The sequence below is a fragment of the Carlito syrichta genome, unplaced genomic scaffold (genome assembly GCF_000164805.1).
Source record: "Carlito syrichta isolate Samal-C Ts95f unplaced genomic scaffold, Tarsius_syrichta-2.0.1 Scaffold305884, whole genome shotgun sequence".
Taxonomy (NCBI): Eukaryota; Metazoa; Chordata; class Mammalia; order Primates; family Tarsiidae; genus Carlito; species Carlito syrichta.
The window spans coordinates 536,213-558,213 of record NW_007249980.1 but is presented as its reverse complement, the minus strand read 5'-3'; the positions used below and the strand labels follow the sequence as shown (position 1 = coordinate 558,213).

The window sequence follows — 22,001 nt, the reverse complement described above, 5'->3', positions numbered from 1 at the left end:
TCTGGTTGTCTCTTCTCCCAGTTAAGAACTAGAAGAATAGCCAGGCTCGGTGGCTCAGCCTATAATCCCGCGCCTTTGGGAGGCTGAGGTGAGTGGATTGCCTGAGCCCGCGGGTTCGAGACCCGCCTGGGCAGCAAGACCTCATCTCTACAATAAATCAAAAAATCAGCCGGGCATGGTAGCGCATGGCTGGAATTCTGGCTACTCGGAAGGCTGAGACGGAAGGATCACCGGAGCCCAGCAGGCGAGGCTGCGGTGGCCGGGAGTGGCTACTGCACTCCAGTCTGGGCAACCGAGTGAGACTCCAACTCAAAAAAAAAAAAGAACTAGAAGAATAAACTAAAAGTCAAAGGCCTTTTTACAGCCTTTTCTATTCTGTGATTCTTGAATCTGGTGGCAGGTAATGAGAGATCCCACGGGAAGAACACTTACCTCCCCCACTTACTGCCCCTCCACCTGGCCCCATTCCGCTCTTCTGCAAGCCCTCCTTTTCTCTCCAGGACATTTTCTTTTTTCTTTCTTTTTTATTTTTATTTGTTTATTTATTCATTTATTTTGAGTTGGAGTCTCACTCTCTCACCCAGACTGGAGTACAGTGACACACTCATGGCTACCACAGCCTCAGTCTGCTGGGCTCAGGTGACCCTTCCCCCTCAACCTTCCAAGTAGCTGAAACTGCAGGCCTGCGCCACCATGCCTGGCTAATTTTTTGATTTATTGTAGAAGTGAGGTCCCAATCAAGTTGCCCAGGCTGGTCTTGAACCCATGGGCTCAGGCAGTCCTCTCACCTTGGCCTCCCAAAGTGCTGGGATTATAGGCATGAGCCACTGTGCCTGACTTTTTTTTTTTTTTTTTTTTTTTTGAGTTGGAGTCTCACTCCTTTGCCCAGGCTGGAGTGCAGTGGCACTCACGCTCATGGCCACCCCAGCATCGACCTCCTGGGCTCCAGCGATCCTTCCACCTCAGCCTTCCGAATAGCTGGAACGACAGACTACCACACCTAGCTATTTTTTATTTTATTATAGAGGCGAGGTCTCGCCAAGTTGCTTAGACTGCTCTCGAGCCCACGGACTCAGGCAATCCACTCACCTTGGCCTCCCAAAGTGTTGGGATTACAGGCTGAGGCAACGAACCCGGCTGCTATTTTTTTTTTTTAATTGAAGTCCCACTCCGTCCCTCAGGCTGGAGTGCACTGGCACACTCAAGGCCACCACAGCCTTGACCTGCTGGGCTCAGGTGATTCTTCTGCCTCAGCCTTCCAACTAGCTGGAACTATAGGCATGCACCACCACTCCTGGCTAATGTTTTGATTTATTGTAGATGCAAGGTCTCGCCAACTTGCCTAGGCTGGTTTCGAACCCCTAAGCTCAGGCAGTTCTTTTGCCTCCGAAAGTACAGATTTACACGTGTGAGCCACTGAACTCGGCCTCTCTAGGACATTGTCTTTCTGCTTTGCCTCCTGTATTTCAGGGCCTAGAGCAGCATGACCTTTTACCTTCCGACCCTTGCCCTTGCTGCAGCATTTGTTTGCTCTGGCAAAGTGTGGGAGAACTGAATTGTGCAGAGGGCCTCTTTGTGCCTTGTGTGGGTCCTTGGTCCGTTTCAGGGGGGATCCCCCCTCACCCTCCCTGCCTCCTCAGCCTCCTCCAGTGGCCCGGTGGCTGCTTTTGGCCTTAAAGCTAGCTTGCTCTCTCGAGCCAGAAGTTTTAGGGGCAAGAGATTCCTAATATGCATGAATAACTCTCCCAAGATAGGCAGGAAGTTACCCAGAAACTAGGAAATGCCATCTGATCCCTTTAAGGTTAGGGCCAGTCTGATTCCTCCAGAGAAGGAAGCCCTCAGTGAAGGGGCTTTGTTGCTCTTTGCCCCACTCCAGGACTCCTCTGCCGTATCTTTGTGTCATCATAACCCAAGTTTCCATAAATGATTGAGAAGTTTACCCATGCAGGTGTAATTGGTTCATTTGAAATTCGATCCCTTGATTTCTCCCTTCACTTCCTTTGTACTGCTTTATTGAGATTAAGTTGACTCCCCTGTACTGCCATGAAGAGCAGATGGCCATGTACTCTCCATACTGATCCACAGGAAAGGTGGTCTGTTTGGAGGAGCCATGCCCAGCCTGTGGTAACAAAAATTAAGCCTCAGGGCACTACAAGTTTTATTTATTTGTTTTGTTTCTTTTAGCACTTTTCATCAAATGCTTATACAATTCTAGAAGCTTACATAGGATCTTTTATGTTTTTTATGTCTCACTCTGCCACCCACGCTGGAGTGCAGTGGCACGAACATGGCTCACTACAGCCTCAACCTTCTGGGCTCAGGCAATCCTTCCACCTCAGCCTCCTAAGTAGCTAGGACTACAAGTGAACATCACCATGGCTGGCTAATTTTTTTTTGACTTTTGTAGAGATGAGGTCTTACTGTGTTGCCTAGGCTGGTCTCTAACTCCTGGGATCAAGCAATCCTCTCACCTCAGCCTCCCAAAGTGCCAGGATTATAGATGTGAGCCACCATACTCGGCCAGGTTTATTGTTTATGACCTCCAACATATGTGATTTGTCTATTCCAAACCAGGCCACTTCTCAGCCCTAGAAAAGAATTTAGTTACATTTGCACCTTGTTGAGATGAATAGGCTGAAATGGGCAGGACAGGGTCAGTGAAACATCTCCAAACCGAGCAGAGGTCGAACTTCAGGGAAGGGTTGGGGTATATTAGCTTTCTGGGGCCACCATATCAAAGTACCACAGAGTGGTTTCAGCGGCAGAAATGTATTATCTCACAATTCTAGAGAGTCTGAGGTCAAGTGTCACCGGGGTTGATTCCTTCTGAGGGCTGTGAGAGAGAATCTGTTCCATGCCCTTCTCCTGGTTTCTCGAGGTTTGCTGGCAAGCTTTGGCATTCATTCATTGGCTTCGAGGTCTCCACCTTCATCTTCATGTAGCATTCTCGCTGTGTGCATAACTTTACATCCAAAGTAACTTTTTATAAAGACACTAGTCGCACTGGATGGTCACAGTGGCCTCACCTTAACTAGTTACATCTGCAAGGACTGGACCCTCTTTCCAAATAAGGTCACATTCTGAGGGTACTGGTGGTTGGAACTTCAGGGTACTGGTGGTTGGAACTTCAACATAAGAATTTTGGAGGGACACTTTCAACCCGTAATGGCAGCGAGAGGACTTGAGATTCTCTAGAATTGTGAGATAATACATTTCTGTTGTTTAAACCACTCTGTGGTACTTTGATATGGTGGCCCCAATTAATATACCCCACCCCTTCCTGGAAGTTCAACCTCTGCTCGGTTTGGAGATGTTTCACTGACCCTGTCCTGCCCGTTTCAGCCTATTCGTTCCAAACATATTTTGAATTTCATCCCAAGACTTGGAGCCTTTAACTTTTGCCTAGCTCTGTAGTTCCCACTAATTTTTATAAAACTGTGCTGGAATATGGCCCTTTGTGGAAGAATGTGAAACCCAGCAGATTGAGGCTGATGAATGAGAGTTCCCTGCTGGGCTTGTTGATTTGCATCTCCTCACTACTTTCCCTGATCAACATCCAGGGCTTAGGGGAAAGCGTGATGGTGGAAATGTGATCCTGGCGTGTGCGATACAAACACGGTCTTAGCCTGTGTTCTACCCTGGAAATTTCCCAGTCAAAACCAACAACTTTCACCACAGGCGTTTATTTTTTAAGTTTATTAGTTATTTATTATTTATAACATGATTAAATTGGGTTGAATTTTAAGTAGAGAAGCTTTTCTAATAGGTAAAAAGAAAAGGAATGAGAAATCAGACCTTTTCTTTCTTTTTTTTTTTTTTTAATTATCACATTTAAAGTCCTGATTTACTCTGGGCTCTTTGGTAGTGAGAAGAAGGGTTTTTTGTGTCTAACAGTGGTCTACAAAGAGAAAGGTATGGGATCAGAGAAACACTTTCAGCCACATGACAGTTTCCTACCAGCCCTTGACTTTCTTCCTCCCTTCCTTCTGTGCCCACACCGGCTAATTACGTGTGGCTTTCCCTCCCTCTTCCTTGTCTATTTCCCTCCCGTATCAAGACCTTCAGAACAAGGGCAGTGTGGATAATTTCCCAGTTTTCCAGCTGGGCAGCTCACCAAGAACAAACGCAGACATCAAGGCCAGACCAAAAAATTTTTCTTGTTTTAGACAGAAGACTCCTACATCTGGGGGATTTAATGCACCCACTGTCCGCTCAGTGTATTTCCTGTGTCCGGAGCTTCTCTGCCTGCCGGCTCTGGTCTCGTAAGTTTCCATACCCTGCTGCCAACTTATAATAACAGAGGCAGCAGACAGCAGGGTAGGAACGTCATAGCCCACTTCGTACGTGGGTGCTGCTTTGCAAACTGAAACAAAGCTTGGAAGGTCTCATTGCAGGCCGTTCAGCCTTGACAGTGGTTGTGCCCAGACCACCAGGAGCCTGGAATTAAATACCCTTGGATCCAGTTCTCTACCATTAATGTTATCAACTTCATCAAGTACTTCCTCTTCCAGTGGTGTCTGCAGAGAAATAAATAAATCAAGCTCCTCCAAGTCCTGTTCCTGGCTGTATCCTGAGTCAAAAGCAAAATCTGAGTTGGATTATCCAGAGCACTATCACCCTCCTGTATTGTTCCCAAAGATCTGGGCAGGAACGGAGAGTGAAATCTCTCCAGGACGTTACATCAGTTCCTCTTTTACCCTTGGCATGAAAGTTCTTCCTCTCATAGTCGTCCCAGACTTCCTAAGGCTTGCCCTGAGTGTACACCCACGCACTGAGCCTTGAAGCCCAGGACATCAAAGAAAACCTGCAGGTAACCAGATTACTGACCGACGCCTGTGTCCATTTTGAAATTTATAAGACGGGAAATGGATTCAGGAAATGGGATTTTTTGATACATGGTCTTCATCATCCTTAAGTATTTTTTAAAACTTTAAATGCTTTTAAGTAAAGGAAGAAATGTGTAAATGGCATTTAGAAGAAAATATGTGAAAGTTCAAAATGAAACTGTCTTGAATAGTTGTTTAAAATAATCATATTCTGTGCCAAATGAAAAGTGAACCATGAACAGAAGATAAGTTCACTTCTATGGGCAGCAGAATTGAGATTCATATTAGCTATAACAAGAAAACATACCCTGTCCCCAAAAGATTACAGATCATTTTATTTTAGTCAGTACCCTGTAAGCACTGATACCGTATTTGGGTTAAAGTGAGAAAGTGAGTGCTTCTCATTCCAACCTGTATCTTTCCAAGGTTAACTAAACACTTTTTTTTTTTTTTTAGTTGGAATCTCACTCCATCGCCCAGGCCGAAGTGCCGTGGCACGCTCATGGCCACCCCAGCATCGACCTACCGGGCTTGGCAATCCTTCTGCCTTAACCTTCCAAGTAGCCAAAACTACAGGCATGCGCTACCACACCTGGCTCATTTTTTTATTTATTGTAGAGATGAGTGAGTTGCCTGAGCTAGTCTTGAACCCTCGAGCTCCCAAAGTGCTGAGATTACAGGCTGAGCCACCAAGCCTGGCCTAAACATTTTAAAAACAACTTTTTATTATGGGAAATATCAAACCTTTACAAAAGTGAAGAGAATTATTTAATGAGCCACTGTGTAGCCATCACCAATTTTGATGATCAGCTCATGGCTAACCTTGTTTCCTTTGTGTTCCACCTACTCTCTTCTTCACCATCCCAGATTATTTTAAAACAAATTCCAGATACATCATATCATTGGTAAAAATATCAACACAGGTCTGAAAAGAAAAGGACTCCATAAAGTCATAACCACAGAACTATCACATCTACTGAAAATGATTAAGTCTCAGTATCATCAACTGTCCTTTTAGGGTTAACGTTTTTCCCACTATCTCATACATGTTTTTTATAGTTTGAATCAGAATCCAAACAAGGGTCTATACATTGCATACGGTCAATGTGTCTTTTAAGTCTTTTTCTCTCTGTAGGCTTCCATCGTATCCTTCTTGTGTGTCTGAGCACTCTCTCTCTCTTAAGGTTTTTTTTAAAAAGAAGTTAGCCATAATAACTATAACGTTTCCCCTGTACATAGCATCCTTTTTCCCCTGGTTGCTTTCAAGACTATCTCTGGTTTTCAGCAGTTTGACTATTATGTGTCTTGGTGTGGTTTTCATTGTATATATCTGTGTTGGATTTCATTGGGTTTCTTGGATCTTTAAATTTGTTGCTGTGTGATGGTTCATGCCGGTAATCCCAGCACTTTGGGAGTCTGATGCAAGAGGACTGCTTGAGCTCGGGAATTTGTAGGCCAACCTGGACAACATGGCAGTACCTCATCTCTACAAAAAAAATTAGAAAAAATTAGCCAGTCATGGTGGCACATACCTTTAGTCCCTGCTACTTGAGAGGCTGAGACAGAAGGATTGCCTGAGCCCAGAAGGATGAGGATAGAGTAAATTGTGATTGTTCCACTGCACTCCAGCCTAGGCAACAGAGTGAGACCCTGACTCAAAAAAGATAAAAATAACAATAATTTTAAAAATTGTTGTTGATGTTTTTGTTGTTGTTACCAAATTTGGGGACAATATGGCCATTATTTTTTCTTGTATATTCTGTTTTTTCTATATTCTTCCTGAACTCCAATTCTGTATATTAGACTGTTTGATATTGTTCCATGGGTCACTGAGGATTTGTTTGGATATAATTTTTACTAATCTATCTTCAATTACTAACCTTTTTTTCTCTCATCTTCAACCAGCTATCAAGACCATCCAGTTCAGCCTTTCAGATAGTGTACTCTTCAGTTTAGAATCTTCATTTTGTTTTTTAAACAATTTCCATTTCTATTTTGATAGTCTCTATGTGTCCTCATACATTATGGCCATTGTTTCCTTTAAGGGCTTGAACTTATTTATAATAGCTGCCGTAAAGTTCTGTTTTTATTAATTCCAACACCTAAATTATCTCAAGGTCTATTTCTGTTAACTGTCTTTTTTACTCTTTATGATGGGTGACATTTTTCTGTTTCTTCTCATGTCTAGGAAACTTTTATTGGATACTGAAAATGATAGATTTTAGAGACTCTGGATTATGTTCTATTCCTCTGAAGAGTGTTGATTTTTATTCTAGCAGGCAGTTAAATTGCTAACCAGTCACTTTGAATTTGTAACAACTTGGTCTTTCATTTCATTAGGCCAAATCTGTTTCAGTTTTGCCTTTTGTCCTCAGCCAGATCCGTCTTAGAGTATAGTCTTTGCTCCTGAGGTGTGGTTGTTCCTGGCAATGAACAGCCTGAGGTGTTTACAGAGCCTTCTAATGTGATTAGACTCAAACTCTGAATTCTTTCTCCACCACAGTAGCCAACAGCTGAGATTTCTGCTCATGTACTTTGCTCATACACCTGTGGTTTTTCAGTAAACGCCTTAGGATCTCCTCTGTTCTCCTCCTTTGCTGTTCAGGAGTCAGACAAAAATTTGAGGGAACTTTTATATGCCAGTTTAGTCACTGTCACTTCTCAGATTCCCACCTTTATGGGATTTGCTTCCTCAGTTTTTTGCATTCTGGCAGCTACATAGTCTATCTTCTTACATCTCAAACAACTTTCTGCTTATCTTCTAAGTGTCCTATACTGTGTGAACTGAGGAGTGCCCTCAGGAGAAAAGCTACATGAATGTGGATCTCACTCTACAGGTCCCTTCTTTCAAGAGTGAAATCCCCTTCAGTTTTTGTCTTACTTTTTGTCACTCTCCAGTACTTTCAAATGGTTTTTTAAATGAATTTTTTTCAGCTTCTATCATTTTTATCTGCAGGAATGTTAGTTTGGTACAAGCCACTCTGCCATTATTGAACCTGAAACTCCCCTTCTCTTTTTATAGATAAGTGGTAACAAATCTTAAATACTTCATGCTTTTCTTATCTAACCATACAGCCTAGTTACCGGTCCTTAGCAAAATATTGAGATACTCCTTATTCCTTTTTACAGTTGCATAGAACTCCATTGTTTAGAGATATACCATAATCTGTTAAACCAATCTCCTTTTGATAGCTACCCCAGCAGCTAAGCATTTTTTAACTTATGGCAACAGGTTATATAGTAGTCACAAAGTAAACCCTTTGCCTTCAAAGAGATGATTTTTTAATATCATAAACATTATTTCATCATACAGTAGGTGAGATCTAGCAGAACTTTTTTTTGAGTTGGAGTCTCACTCTGTCGCCCAGACTGGGAGTGCAGTGGCCGCTCCCGGCCACCGCAGCCTCGACCTGCTGGGCTCCGGCGATCCTTCCGCCTCAGCCTTCCCAGTAGCCGGAATTACAGGCATGCGCTACCATGCCCAGCTGATTTTTTGATTTATTGTAGAGATGAGGTCTCGCTACCCAGGCGGGTCTCGAACCCGTGGGCTCAGGCAATCCACCCACTTCAGCCTCCCAAAGGCACGGGATTACAGGCTGAGCCACTGAGCCCGGCTTAGCAGAACTTTAAAAAGGAAAAAAAAAGTCCCAGTTTTCCTCTTAACCCTGTGTAAAACCTCTGTCACTGTTTACTGACCCTGTCAGAGTCCCACATCCCCTTTACGTATTCTTCATATAGATAATGTCTTAATGGACAAAGGTGATGTCTTTGACTTGCTTGGAACTACAGACATGTCTTTGACCAGAACAGGGACCAGCAAGTATGCACATCCTTTTGGTGAGACAGTTCTGGGAACAGATGTGTCCAGAGAGACCTCATTGAGACGGGTATGGCGTCCTATAGAAATCTCCATTTTCATGGGCAGATTTCTGCCCTTCTGAGCCATAGTGGGGATTTCTGAAGCCACATGCATGCTGGGTTGAGGGACGTATCCTCAGAGCTATAGCTTTTCTGAGCTACATATACTTCTGCAGCTTCATTGATCAGATGTCACCAGCTTGAAAAGTTCAAGTGCGGTTGAGGTGTTAGTAGGAGTCTCCATCCATCCTGCTTCTCACTTGCCTCTGCCTGTCTCTGAGCATTTGTAGGTTGGGTCTGTGCACTCAGGAACAAAGTGCACCTAAAAGTTCTTTAAAATGGCCAGGCTCGGTGGCTTAGCCTGTAATCCCAGCACTTTGGGAGGCCAAGGCGAGTGGATTGCCTGAGCCCGCAGGTTCAAGACCAGCCTGGGCAACTTGGCAAGACCTCGTTTCTACAATAAATCAAAAATTAGCTGGGCATGGTAGCGCGTGCCTATAGTTTCAGCTGCTTGGAAGGCTGAAGTGGAAGGATTGCTGGAGCCCAGCAGGTTAAGACTGCAGTGGCCAGGATTGTGCCACTGCACTCCAGTCTGGGCAACAGAGTGAGACTCCAACTCAAAAAAAAAAAAAGTTCTTTTAAGTACAACATGATTGTACATAGAGCAGGTTATGACCCTGTGCCCCAGTTTCTATGTTGCAAAGTGACAGATATTGTAATGAGTGCACAGATTCTAGAATCTGATTGGAGTCCGGTTCTAATCCCCTGACTGGCAATGTGACCTTGGGTAAGTTGCTTAACTTCTATATGCCTTGGTTTTATCATCTGTAAAACGGGAGTGATAGTGGTATCTCCTGCTTAGGAGTACTATACTTTTTAAACAATAAAATTTAGTATCTAGAATATAGTAATTGTTGATCGTTATCACTATTAGCATTGTCATTGATACTATCAACTTCTGGAGGTGGAGAATATGAAAACTTGGGTATAAAAATGTAAGTCAATAAAAGCATCTGGCAGAAACCTCTAAAGATCCAACTCTGAAAGCCACATAGAAAAGTCAAGTGAGAAAAAGATAAACTGGAAATATGGCTTCTTGTGTTTATAAACCACTGACAGGTGACTAAATGGAATGCTTGTGGACACTCTCAGCTTGCCTAGCAGTAGGAAAATAGACCCAATATGTGCACTTTAATTTTCTTTTGGTCTGGTTTGGGGTTTTTTTGTTTTTGTTTTTGTTTTTTTGAGTTGGAGTCTCACTCTGTCACCCAGACTGGAGTGCAGTGGCCGCTCCCGGCCGCCGCAGCCTCGACCTGCTGGGCTCCGGCGATCCGTCCGCCTCAGCCTTCCGAGTAGCCGGAATTACAGCCATGCCCTACCACACCCGGCTGATTTTTTTGATTTATTGTCGAGATGAGGTCTCGCCAAGTTGCCCAGGCGGGTCTTGGACCCGCGGGCTCAGGCAATTCACTCACCTCAGCCTCCCAAGGCGTGGGATGGCCGGCCGAGCCACCGAGCCCGGCTCGCTTTCATTTCCTTAAACAGTGAAAAGACACTCGGCATCCTGCAGAGAAAGGTGCTTTCCCCACAGGTACAAGCGGCGCTATTTACTCCTTTAGAACCGCTGTGAGGCGAAGTCCTGCCCGTTCACTGGGGTTTGTGATTGTCTTTCTTTCCCTCCGCCCCCCAGATAACTGTGTCCAGAGGACCCCCAGGCCGTCGGTGGAGAGCGTGCACCACAACCCTCCCACCATTGAACTGTTGCACCGCTCCAGGTCGCCCATCACGACAAACCACCGGCCCTCTCCCGACCCCGAGCAGCGGCCCCTCCGGTCCCCCCTGGACAACATGATCCGCCGCCTCTCCCCGGCTGAGAGGGCCCAGGGACCGAGGCTGCACCAGGAGAACAACCACCAGGAGTCCTACCCCCTGTCCGTGTCTCCCATGGAGAATAATCACTGCCCGCCGTCCTCCGAGTCCCACCCGAAGCCATCCAGCCCCCGGCAAGAGAGCACACGGGTGATCCAGCTGATGCCCAGCCCCATCATGCACCCTCTGATCCTGAACCCCCGGCACTCGGTGGATTTCAAACAGTCCAGGCTCTCCGAGGACGGGCTGCACAGGGAAGGGAAGCCCATCAACCTCTCGCATCGGGAAGACCTGGCTTACATGAACCACATCATGGTCTCGGTCTCCCCGCCCGAAGAGCACGCCATGCCCATTGGGAGAATAGCAGGTGAGTGAGCCCGCACCTGTCACCGCCGTCCTGCGCAGGGAGACTGACGACACCCTGCGCTCCCCTCAGAGCCTTGCAGCTAGCCTGGCGCCCTCCCCGATCCGGCGCCCTCCAAGGCTCTGCGAGGCCCTGTGGAGGCTTCTGCCTGGATGAGGCGAGATCCCCAATGGCTTGGTTAATGAGCCGCCGGGATGGGGTAGTTAATGAGCCTCAGAAATGTTAAGAAACAAATGTCCTACGTCCAGCTTACAAGGAGAGTCACATCAGAATCAAGGCTAAGCGAAAACATTTAAAATAAGAGGTTTATGAGCATGCTAATGGTCCTGTCCTGAAGCTTCCAGCAGCTAATTAATGACCAGACACGGCATAAAGAAGCCTTGTCTCAGATTCAGTCCTGTAATTCCATCTTGTGAGCAGTAACTCAATGCAGCCTTCACCTTGGGAAAGGGAGGAGAGGAAAACGGGATTATGGTATCGCAGGCAGGTGTTGCTGGGTCATTTGGAGACCACTCCTGAATTCTTTTTCTTTTATGATGACAAGTCCGAGTTTGCTTACCTAAGGCAAGAAACCAGCGAAAAAATATATACATTGTATGTTTCCTAGTCTGCTCATAATTTACATGAAGTCATTTGTCAGAAGCTTAATTCTCTAACCATTTGACAAAGTTAGCTTTTTTCCTATAGTGTTCCTCTGTTCGTGAGACATTTATTGAGTGCCTATTGTGTACAGATAAATGCATAAGGAGTAGGGATACAGAGCTACTTTAACATACAATATCTTCTTCCTCAGGGAATCTAGAATTTAGTGAGAGAGAGGTGAGAACTACTAAAATATAAGGTAGAATGAAATAAGTCCCATTCATTCAGTCTACAAGCATTCATTGGTACCGACAATATACAAGAACAGCAAAGTAGGAAGAAGGTACTTTTTGACTGTAGGAACCAAGGAAGGCTTTGCTGGGGAGAGAGCTCGATACTAAAGTGATTATGCTTTCAATAGTGGGTTCAAGGCCAAGTGTCATGGCTCACACCTACAATTCCAGCACTTTGGAAGATAAAGACAGACAGGAGGATTGCCTGAGCCCCAGGAGTTTAAGATCAGCCTAGGCAACATAGCAAGACCTTGTATCTACAGGAAAAATTTTACAAAATTAACCAGGCAAGGTGGGACATAGCTATAGTCCTAGCTACTCAGGAAACTGAGACAAGAGAATCGCTTGAACCCAGGAGATTAAGGCTGCAGTGAGCCGTGATGATGCTACTATACTACAATCTGGGCGACAGAGTGAGACCCCGACTCAAAAAAAAAAAAAAAATAGTGGGAGGGAAGCTTGGAGGTAAGAAAGGACAGACTTATTCAGGGAAAAATAAGAAATGCCCCTTCCTCCCTGAGCTGACTGATAGCTCAGGCCAGAGCTTCAGCTGACCACTGGAGTGCAGCCATGCTCATAGCAACATAGCAACAGGGACTCCTACAAGCTGACTTTACCTCTACCTTGAAGCATTGTCCCTTTTTGTAAAATTTAAACCATTTATCTCTAGATTTTCTCTGGCCCCAAGTGCACCTCCAGTATTGCCTCAATTTTATTGTTATAAATAACTTACATCAGGGATGTTGAAGCAGGAAAATAAAATGGCAAATAAATAGGACTTGTGTGTTTATAAAGCTATGAAAAATGAAATGACATGTTTGGGATTCAATTTTAAATGATACCATAGGATTGTGGGGTGGGACATGGGCGGGGTATACATCAAATGACATTAGCCATGAATTAACTGATGTTCGTGTGTCTGGGTGATGGATACATGAGGATTCATGTCATTGTTCTCTCCACTTTTACGTAGACATTAGATAGTTGTATGTGGCTGTGTTTTAGAGATAGGGTTGCATTCTGTTGCCCAGGCTGGAGTGCAGAGACTCCATCCACTGCAGCCTCGACCTCCTGGGCTCAAGTTATTCTCCTGTCTCAGCCTCTTGAGTTACAATGCCTGGCTAATTTTTCTTTTTTCTTTTTTCTTTTTTTGGTAAAAACAAGGTCTCTCTGTTGTCCAGACTGGTATTGAACTCCTGGGCTCAAGTGAGCCTTTCCCCCTCAGCTTCCCAAATTGCTGGAACTACAGGTGTAAGCCACCATGCCCAGTCACATTAGATATTTATTTTTAATAATAAAATGAAAAAAAGAAACCATGAGAGAAAAAGAGCAGTGGTTAAAGAAGAGAACCTTAGAAAAACATGCGAATTTCCCCAGATAATTGGAGAAAGTGGTTAGGTCAGTGTATTACTATGAATACTCTATATGACCCCTCTTGTGTTTTCCAGGCAAGACCCTTCATGTCTATAAACACCATTCTCATCTTGTTTCTTGCATGGTGTCTACAGCAGTAGTTGACATTCTGCAGATACTTTTTGTTTATAATTCTCAGGACAGCGCTTTGAGGTAGCTTATTTCTGCTATTTTCATTTTAGGTAGAAGGGTCATTTGTACAAAGGGAACCACAGAGGAAACTGAACCCCAGAGAGGCAAAGGCCTTTGCCCAAGGTCAGATGGGAGGTGGGTGCCCGGGGTCTGCAGGACAGTCTTTGCCACCCTCCATGGCTACTGTGTGTAGTGCTATCCTCATGGACCTGGCCTTCTTGTCAAGACCTGTCATGTCTGCCTCCTCTGTGACACTGTGTCTTCACCACACGCTTCTTGGAAATCTAACATAAGCCCATAAATCAAGAAAGATCAATTGTTCAGACTTTAGGAGGTTTTTTCTTTTTTTAATCTTGTTTCATAAGTTTTTAAATATCAAAATTATATTAAAATTACACGATTTTGTAAATCTTATTCCTACACAACAGCATGGTTTGATGATGGGTGTAGTCTATTAGAAAGTTCAGTGGAATATTGTACCCACCAAGGGATGAACCTTGCCCATGGATGCCCTCTTGAGAGAAAGAGTACACAAATTAGGGGAATCTCTGCTTTTCTTGATAGCTCTAGGCAGTCAGGATATTCATGTAAAATAACCCCAGGTTCTAGGTGTTTTGGGGATGCATTAACTCCTTCAGTATGACAGAGTCTTCTAAAATTATTAATACTTTAATGGCATAGTCACATGTTTTAAAATCTCTAAATATATGTATTAACTAATTCAACCAAACCCAAGGCTAACTCACTTAACAGAAAGTCACTGTTTTTCTCCAGAGTGAAATAGGAAGGTGGGACTAGATGGTCTCTAAAGATCCTTTCAGCTCTCAAGTCAACAGTCTGACAGTTTTGATTCTGTAGCCTTCTAAAGAGAACTCAGCATAGTTTTAGGCTCCTTCATTTCTTTTAGATAATCCTGCCTAGGCTCCTTTGTTTCTTGTGGAGTAACAGCCTGCCCCAACTCTTCTGCTGTCTTTCTAGACTACTCATATCCTTGTAAAATCAATTGTGTTTATTGGAGGTCAAATTCATTGAGTGATTCCTGTATACAACATAAAGTTCTGTCATCACTGAACAGCCAAAAAAGGCCTTTAAAGCTATAAAGCAGCTGTTAAATGAGAAAACTTAGTTCCTTAAAGCTTTTTAAATGAGGGCAGCACGGAAAGAAAGGACGGTGCTGCTGATTGTCACACCGATGAGTACTGCAGCCGGGAGGTTTCAATGGAACACTACTCATGAATATGGATCACAGACAAAGCCAAGTTCTTACAACTGGGACATCTGTGTTTAAGGTACTCTACTGCATGCTTGAGGGGTTGAGACAGGTTCTAGGAGAGGTATAAGACAAAATCTTTAACATGAAAGAACTGAGTATACTCCGCTATAAAGTGAAGGACGTGATGTGTATCTTAGAAGGGCACCTGTTGGCTGGATGTGGTGGTTCACGCCTATAATCCCAGCACTTTGGGAGGCCGAGGTAAGAGGACTGCCTGAGCCTAAGAGTTTGAAACCAGCCTGGGCAACTTGGCAAGGCCCATCACTACAATAAATCAAGAAAAATTAGCCGGGCGTGATGGCACATCCCTGTGGGCCCAGCTACTTGAAAGGCTGAGGTGGAAGGATCGCCTAAGCTCAGCAGGTCGAGGCTGTGGTGGCCATGAGCATGCTGCTGCGCTCCAGCCTGGGCAACAGTGAGACTCTGACTCAAAAAAAAAAAAAGAAAAAAGAAGGGTACCTGTTAAGGACCATAGGATGTCAAGGAAGGCTCCTCCGGACTGGCCTTCAAGCTGGGCTTGATGAATGCCTAGAATATGGGCAAGTAGAGATTAGAGAAAAAGAGACCATTTCAGATGGAGCAAACTTCCAGGAGCAAAGCAAGATAAGGCTTAGCCCTGTTTTTTATATTTCAGGTAGAAACGTAAATCTAAGAGTCCAGGTCAATATAAAATAGGTCATTTTTCATAATTTTTTATTACTTTTTAATATGTCTGAAATTGCATCATACAATTAAGAGATGACATGCGAAATTATAACAGTTTACTTAGATATTTAACATATGGAAAAAATTAAAATAATAAAGGAAATTCAGCAGGTGGTTGACAGTTTAAATGCAAACCACAAATGAGATCTATTTAAATATAGCATGTATCTTATTTGTATAGGCATTGCTTACTTTTCAAAGGATAAAAAAGACTTTTTATCTATGTCATTGACGCGTAGTAGTTTAGATGTGTATATAGCATTCTTTTAAATTATAACAACCAATTATTAATCTACTTTTTAATATAATTTTTTATTTTCTCACTTTTTATAATTATATATATTTGAGTTTATTCAGTATAGTGGTTTTATAGAGTTAATATTTCCAATATTTTCCTAATTTCTAGTTTTATTTTACTTGTTACGATCTTAATTTGTTTCTAAAATTTTCCAAATCTTTTTAAAGCTCTAAACATCACGTCTTCATAAATATTTATGATTTTTTCTTTGTTAAATAAGAAAATAATTGAAGCCTATTTATTTCTATCTGTCTATGGTATTTGATATGATGTCTGTTTTTGATCTGGCTGGAATTTGTTTTTTATAAAGTATGACTTGAGGAGCTAACTTTTTTCCCACTAAGAGTACTTAGGCTTTCAATGCTCTTTGTTTACTCACTAGCTTGAAACATCATCTTTTGATAAAACGATGGCATTCACTTGTATACCAAATCCTGAATTGTACCCCACATCTTTAAAAAAGAAAAAAAAACAATGACAAAAAAAGGACTGTTTTTAAGAGTTTTTAGCAGGCTGGATGGCTAGTGTTTATGGGGGAGAATGTAACAGGACAGAGTAAAACAAAATCCCTGTTTTCTGTTTTGTATTGACTAGTCCACAGTGAATAGAGCAATGAGCAAGGTGTTTCTCTCTGAGCTTGGTTTCGTTATCTTCAGGAAAGGAATACTGAGAGATGAGGTGGGTAGCAGGAAGCATCGGTCAATCTTCGAACCTTTTCTCTGCCTACAAAAGCTTTACTAGCCTGTGTCTCACCAGTGTGTTTTATAGCCAAAGAATATACTCTCTGTAGGCACTGAAGGTTGCTGAGGTGTGACTCTAGTGATATGATTCATGTTTTTAATATGTAGTGAAATTCCTGTTTAATTTGATTTTTTTTTTTCCTTTGAGTCAGGGTCTCACTCTGTCGCCCAGGCTGACGGACAGTGGCACAATCACAGCTCACCACAGCCTCGACCTTCTGGGCTCAGGCAATCCTTCTGCCTCAGCCTCCCAAGTAGCTGAGATTACAGGTGCATGCCATCACACCCAGTTACTTGTTGATTTTTGGTAGAGATGAGGTCTTGCTATGTTGCCCAGACTGGTCTCAAACTCCTGGGCTCAAGTAATCCTCTAGCTTCAGCCTCCCAAAGTGCTGGGATTACAGGCATGAGCCACCATTGCACCCAGCCAAAGACTTAATAATTTCAAGGATGCAAGGTCCTTTTACAGATAAAGAAACTGAGATTCAGACACAGCAAGAGTAAGCCTTGAGCTTCAGTTTGGTATTCTTCCCAAAACACGTGTTCTTTCTGGCCTGAGACCCTAGAGCAAAGATTCAATGGACAGTGGCTTGTGAGCTGAATTTAGCCACCATCTGCTTTTATAAATCGAGTTTTACTGAAAACAAAAAAATGTATTTAGTATTGTCTATGGCTGCTTTCGTGCTACAGTGGCACAGTTGGGTAGTTACAGAGATCACATGACCAGCAAAACCTAAAATATTGACTGATTGGCCCTTTACAGAAGAAGTTTGCTGCCCTCTGCTCTATAGTATTTTCGTTTATTTTTATGGTCAGTATACTTGGAATTATAGGCATAATATGGGATGCAGACTTACGAACTGTCCCTGCTTCAAGGAGCCACCAGCACTTTAGGTGACAAGGCATGTCTAAGACGTGTGAAAGGAACAAGTAATAGAGGAGAGGAGATGGGTTCTGGACTGCAACTGTACTTGCAGACCAATCCAGAATAGCTACAATAATATCATTAACATAAATAACATACAGCTATGTATGTTAGAAGAAATGGTTTCTTTGCACATTTGAATTATATATTCATTCATTCATTTATTCAAAAATTAATTCCAGTCTACTGGACAGTGCCAGGCATTGTCCTAGATGATAGAGGCACAGTGCCTCTAAATGTCAAATTTTTATGTTTTAAACAAACTAATTCTACTTCGGTTTTAACTTTAGACAGCTAGATCTTAAAAGAAAAATTTTAAGTCATCTTGATTTTCTCTCAAAGTTCTTTAATTCCATTAAAACCAGAGCTACCAGATTTCCTGTCTGCTTCTCTCTTCCTTGGCCTTAATCCAAAAATCTGCTGAGGAAGAGATTTGTTGATAAACTGAAAATTGTTTTATAATCCATTCATAGTCCCTCACTTGCTACACAAAAGTGGGGACTTTAGAAAGTCTGTATGAATTTGGTTGTATTAAGTCTATAATCTACCCACATAGAGAATAGTTCCTTTCTTAGGCCGTGTGCTATGGCCCACGTCTGTAATCCCAACACTTTGGGAGGCCAAGGCAAGAGGATTGCTTGAGCCCAGGAATTCAAGACCAGCCTGGGCGACATAATAAGACCTTGTCCCTACAAAATATCAAAAAATTAGCCAGGATTAGTGGTGTAAACCTGTTGTCCCAGCTACTTGGGAGGCTGAGGCAGGAGGATTGCCTGAGCCTAAGAGGTCAAAGCTGCCATGAGCCGTAATTGTGCCACTTCAATCCAACATGACTCAAAAAAAATTTTTTTTTTCCTTTCTTGTGCTTATCTCACAACTTTTGGTGAAATCTCATGATCTTCTTTGCAAACATGAACTTCACGGTTTGTGAGGTCATCATTGATTGGTTGGTTCATTGATTCTACGGCAGGTAGGATGTAGGATTCCCTCCCAGCTTGTGATCTCTTCACTCTCATCCCTCTTATAACACATTTTGTTGCAATCTTTTGGATCCTTAAAGACAGCCTTTTTGGAACTTTAAAAAATACGTTATCTAGCAAGGTTACATCCTTAACAGAAACGAAAAGATTTTAATCAAGGAAACACCAAGTCTCCTATATCGCTTATTTATCACCTGGGTAAAACAGTGCACTTTCTTGATTGGGTCTTATTGACTGGCTGAGTTATAGATACACGGAGATTCCATCTGGAAGCCCTTAGTCCTAAGTGAGATGAAGAAAAGGAAGCATGAAACTCCAGTGAAAGCAGTTTGAAGCTTGTCCTCAGGGGCCTCAGAGACCAGGGGAAGTCACACTGCATTCTGACCTCTTGCTTCCATCTCTGCTTCCTCCCCAGCAGTGTTGAGTGCTGGTATGAATTTGTTTCAAATGAAGCTCGTGAACCTTTTTTTTTTTTTTTTTTTTTTTTGGTAAATGAGCCTCAGGAGCAGCCTTGAAGGCTAAAAGACATTATAAAAGAGCAGTCGAAAAGGGACTGGTGTGAAAGTGAAGGCAGCAAGTCTCACCCCTGGGCCTGTGTGGTAAGATGTGGGGTGTGCAAAGGTATGTGTGTGTCTTTGCACACATGAGTGAATGTGCAAGTATCTATACAGAAAAGACAGGTTTGTGGGATGACGCCATAAGCCAAAAGGATTTAGTTTTTCAGTACTTGCTGAAAGAGCCACTTCCTCCCCGATTATCACAGGGAGACAAGCTTCTGCACACCACTGTAGACCAGAACCCTCTAGAGCTCCTGACGATAGACAGCCTGACCAGTTCCTGGGGAAAACAGTGTGGCCCTGTGGCAAAAGCTTGGAGTGTGGCAACTGCAGAATTGGAATTCGGTTCTCGACTCCCAAGTGGAGGTGCTTAATAAGTCCATGAGGCCTCAATCCCTTATCCGTAATATTGGGAATAATTATACCCATTCCTAGGCACGTTTGACTATTAATGAGACAGCCTGTGAATCTGTAGCACAGGTAGGTCAATTACCAAGTGTTAGTATCCCTTCTCTGCTTCACTGCAGAACTGCCATCCTGTTGACCTGTGGGAGAGCCGTGGGTGCATCTGCACAACACCCCACCAGAGCAGGCATCGGGCACCAACAGGGAAGGCCTGTGATGGATGCCCTTCAAGGCCACCTTGATTTCCTTATTTCCTTGGGGATTTACCACTGTGCAACTCCCTCACCTCTGTGGCTTTGCCTGCGGTCCCTGTATGGAGGAGATGGATTCCGATGGTGACTGGGGCCTGATGAACCTTGCAAGAAGAGGACCTGTCACCCCAGCGAGATTACTGTGAGGGGCTGAGTCACTGCACTGTATTATCAGTGTAAATAACTGAGAAATCAGAGGCCTGAACAAGAAGGACGTTCAGGACAATGTTTCTAGTAGATAAAACGACAACAGCACAGTGGCTAGGTAGAAAATAATAGAAGGGGCTTGAGGAGACTGGAAATTCCAGTTTGTTTAAGCGGACATGGTACTGTAATATGATGTCCTCTAATCTGTGCAGCCCCTAGATGTGAATTCTCAGACTGTACCCACACCTGAGCAAAGCAGAGGCTAGGTGTTGTTAGGTTCCAGCTGCAGACTGAGTCTCAGCTGTGAGCCATGAGTTTCGGATACCGGTATTTCCCAGCTTCTGCACACCTTATATAATCAGAGGTGAAAAGGGCTGGCCTGGTTTGCAGCTGTGGTTCCTCTGCCCCATGAAGCCCAGAAGCATAGATTTATATTCCCTGCCTCTGCCTCCCGCTTCCCGAGCGTGCCACTGTGCACATATGGTTTCTGTTTTCCTAAGCCACAGCAAAGCACAAGCAATTGGCCATTGTAAACATACCTCTGCATATCAACACAGAGTTGGCTACACTGGATTTAACAACTTTCTGCTTCTAGGTAATGGCCAATCTAGAATGGAAGAGAGAAAAAAAAAAAAGACCAGGCAGCATGTGGCCTCCTGGATGCTGTAAACTGTGTTTCTATAAATGGGGTCTCTCAACTTCAGTGATCTTGCTGTTTGGGCCAAGTAATTCTTTGTTGTGAGGGGTTGCTCTGTGCATTGTAAGGGATTTAGCAGCATCCCTGGCCTCTACCCACTAGATGCCAGTAGCAACTTTCACCCCAGAGTGACAACCAGAAATGTCTCCAAGCATTTCCAAATGCCCCTGGGAAGCAAAATTGCCTGCAATTTAGTACCACTGCTGTAAAGCATAGTAGCAACTTTCTGTTTCGTATGCTACTTTACCTGTTGTTTTGCTGAACTTGAGAGAAATGTATTATATTACTTTTTAGGTAATTTTTTAAAATGTAACAGGGACACTCAGCCTCTCCCCATTGGTAATTATCTCCCATGGAACTTGAGTTTATAGACGTTCATCTAAAATTCCATTTGGACAGCTAAAACATAAAATGACTTTCTTAGAGGCTTCCCTGAAAATTAAAGTAACTGCCATTATTAAACATTCCCTTTGTCATTAACTTGACTTGCCTACTCAAATTTTTTAAACATCAGTCTAACATGTTTCTTTTCTTTAGTTATGTATGATTTGCCCATCTTTTTACAATCTCTGCTCAATGAGTTTATACAATGAGTCTCTGGTAGGAGACAGACGTGGGAGTGAAGATATTTCTCCTTAACCACAGGAAGGGATTTTTTTTTAACAATGTCTTTTAGCTATGGATGCCCAGGGTACCTCACCCAGTAGGAAAGAGGGAGAACTTGCCTTCTGCAGTTGGAAAATGGTGCTGTACTCGCACTAAACCCTTTCGTGAACCTCTCATGGAAGAGACGATCCAAATAATGGACATCTCTTCAAAATATCCATATGACTTGATACAGAAGGCCCTTTAGTTTGAGAGAAATTCACTTAAAATTAATGAATAACTTGCGATCCAAAAAATTGTTACACACGCATGTTCAAATGTTTTTTTTGTTTTTATTTTGTTTTGTTTTTGAGTCGGAGTCTCACTGTGTCGCCCAGACTGGAGGGCAGTGGCATGCTCCCAGCCACCGCAGCCTCGACCTGCTGGGCTCCGGCGATCCTTCTGCCTCAGCCTTCCAAGTAGCCGGAATTACAGGCATGCGCTACCATGCCCGGCTGATTTTTTGATTTATTGTAGAGATGAGGTCTTGCCAAGTTGCCCAGGCGGGTCTCGAATCCGCGGGCTCAGGCAATCCACTCACCTCAACCTCCCAAAGGCATGGGATTACAGGCTGAGCCACCGAGCCCAGCTGTTCAAATGTTTTAAAGTGGGATGAGCTTTTGTTTACAGTATTGGTTACTTTTATTACATAATATTAAACACTTTCATTTATCAGCAAACATATATCTATAGACATGGATTTTAACAAAACTTTAAAATCCCAGGTAGGGGCAACCCCTTCGGGTCCCCTCCCACTGTGGGAGGTTTTCTGTCCTCTCAATAAATCCTGCTTTCTTTAAAAAAAAAAAAAATCCAGGTAGGCCGTGATAACAACCTCCAGAGGATTTAGGAAACAAAAGAAGATCTGCCTTTTATTTAATGGATATCTTAAAAACTAAAATAACTCACTTGGTTTGAACTTCAATGGTAAAAAAAAAAAAAAAACAGAGAGAGAGAACCTGTTGTGTGCTTCAGGCAATTATTTTTATCATCTGGGCATAATTTTCAACCAAAGAAAATCAATAGCATTATAAAAGTCAC

General features: G+C 43.2%; 1 protein-coding gene across 1 annotated transcript in view; it reads left to right on the top strand.

Moving 5' to 3' along the window:
- ETV6 (ETS variant 6) overlaps positions 1-22,001 on the top strand; it is a 150,767-nt gene that overhangs the window by 116,488 nt on the left and 12,278 nt on the right. The window contains exon 5 of the mRNA XM_008062925.2: positions 10,375-10,920. Coding sequence (XP_008061116.1) covers positions 10,375-10,920 — 546 coding nt within the window. The remainder of the gene's footprint in view (positions 1-10,374; positions 10,921-22,001) is intronic.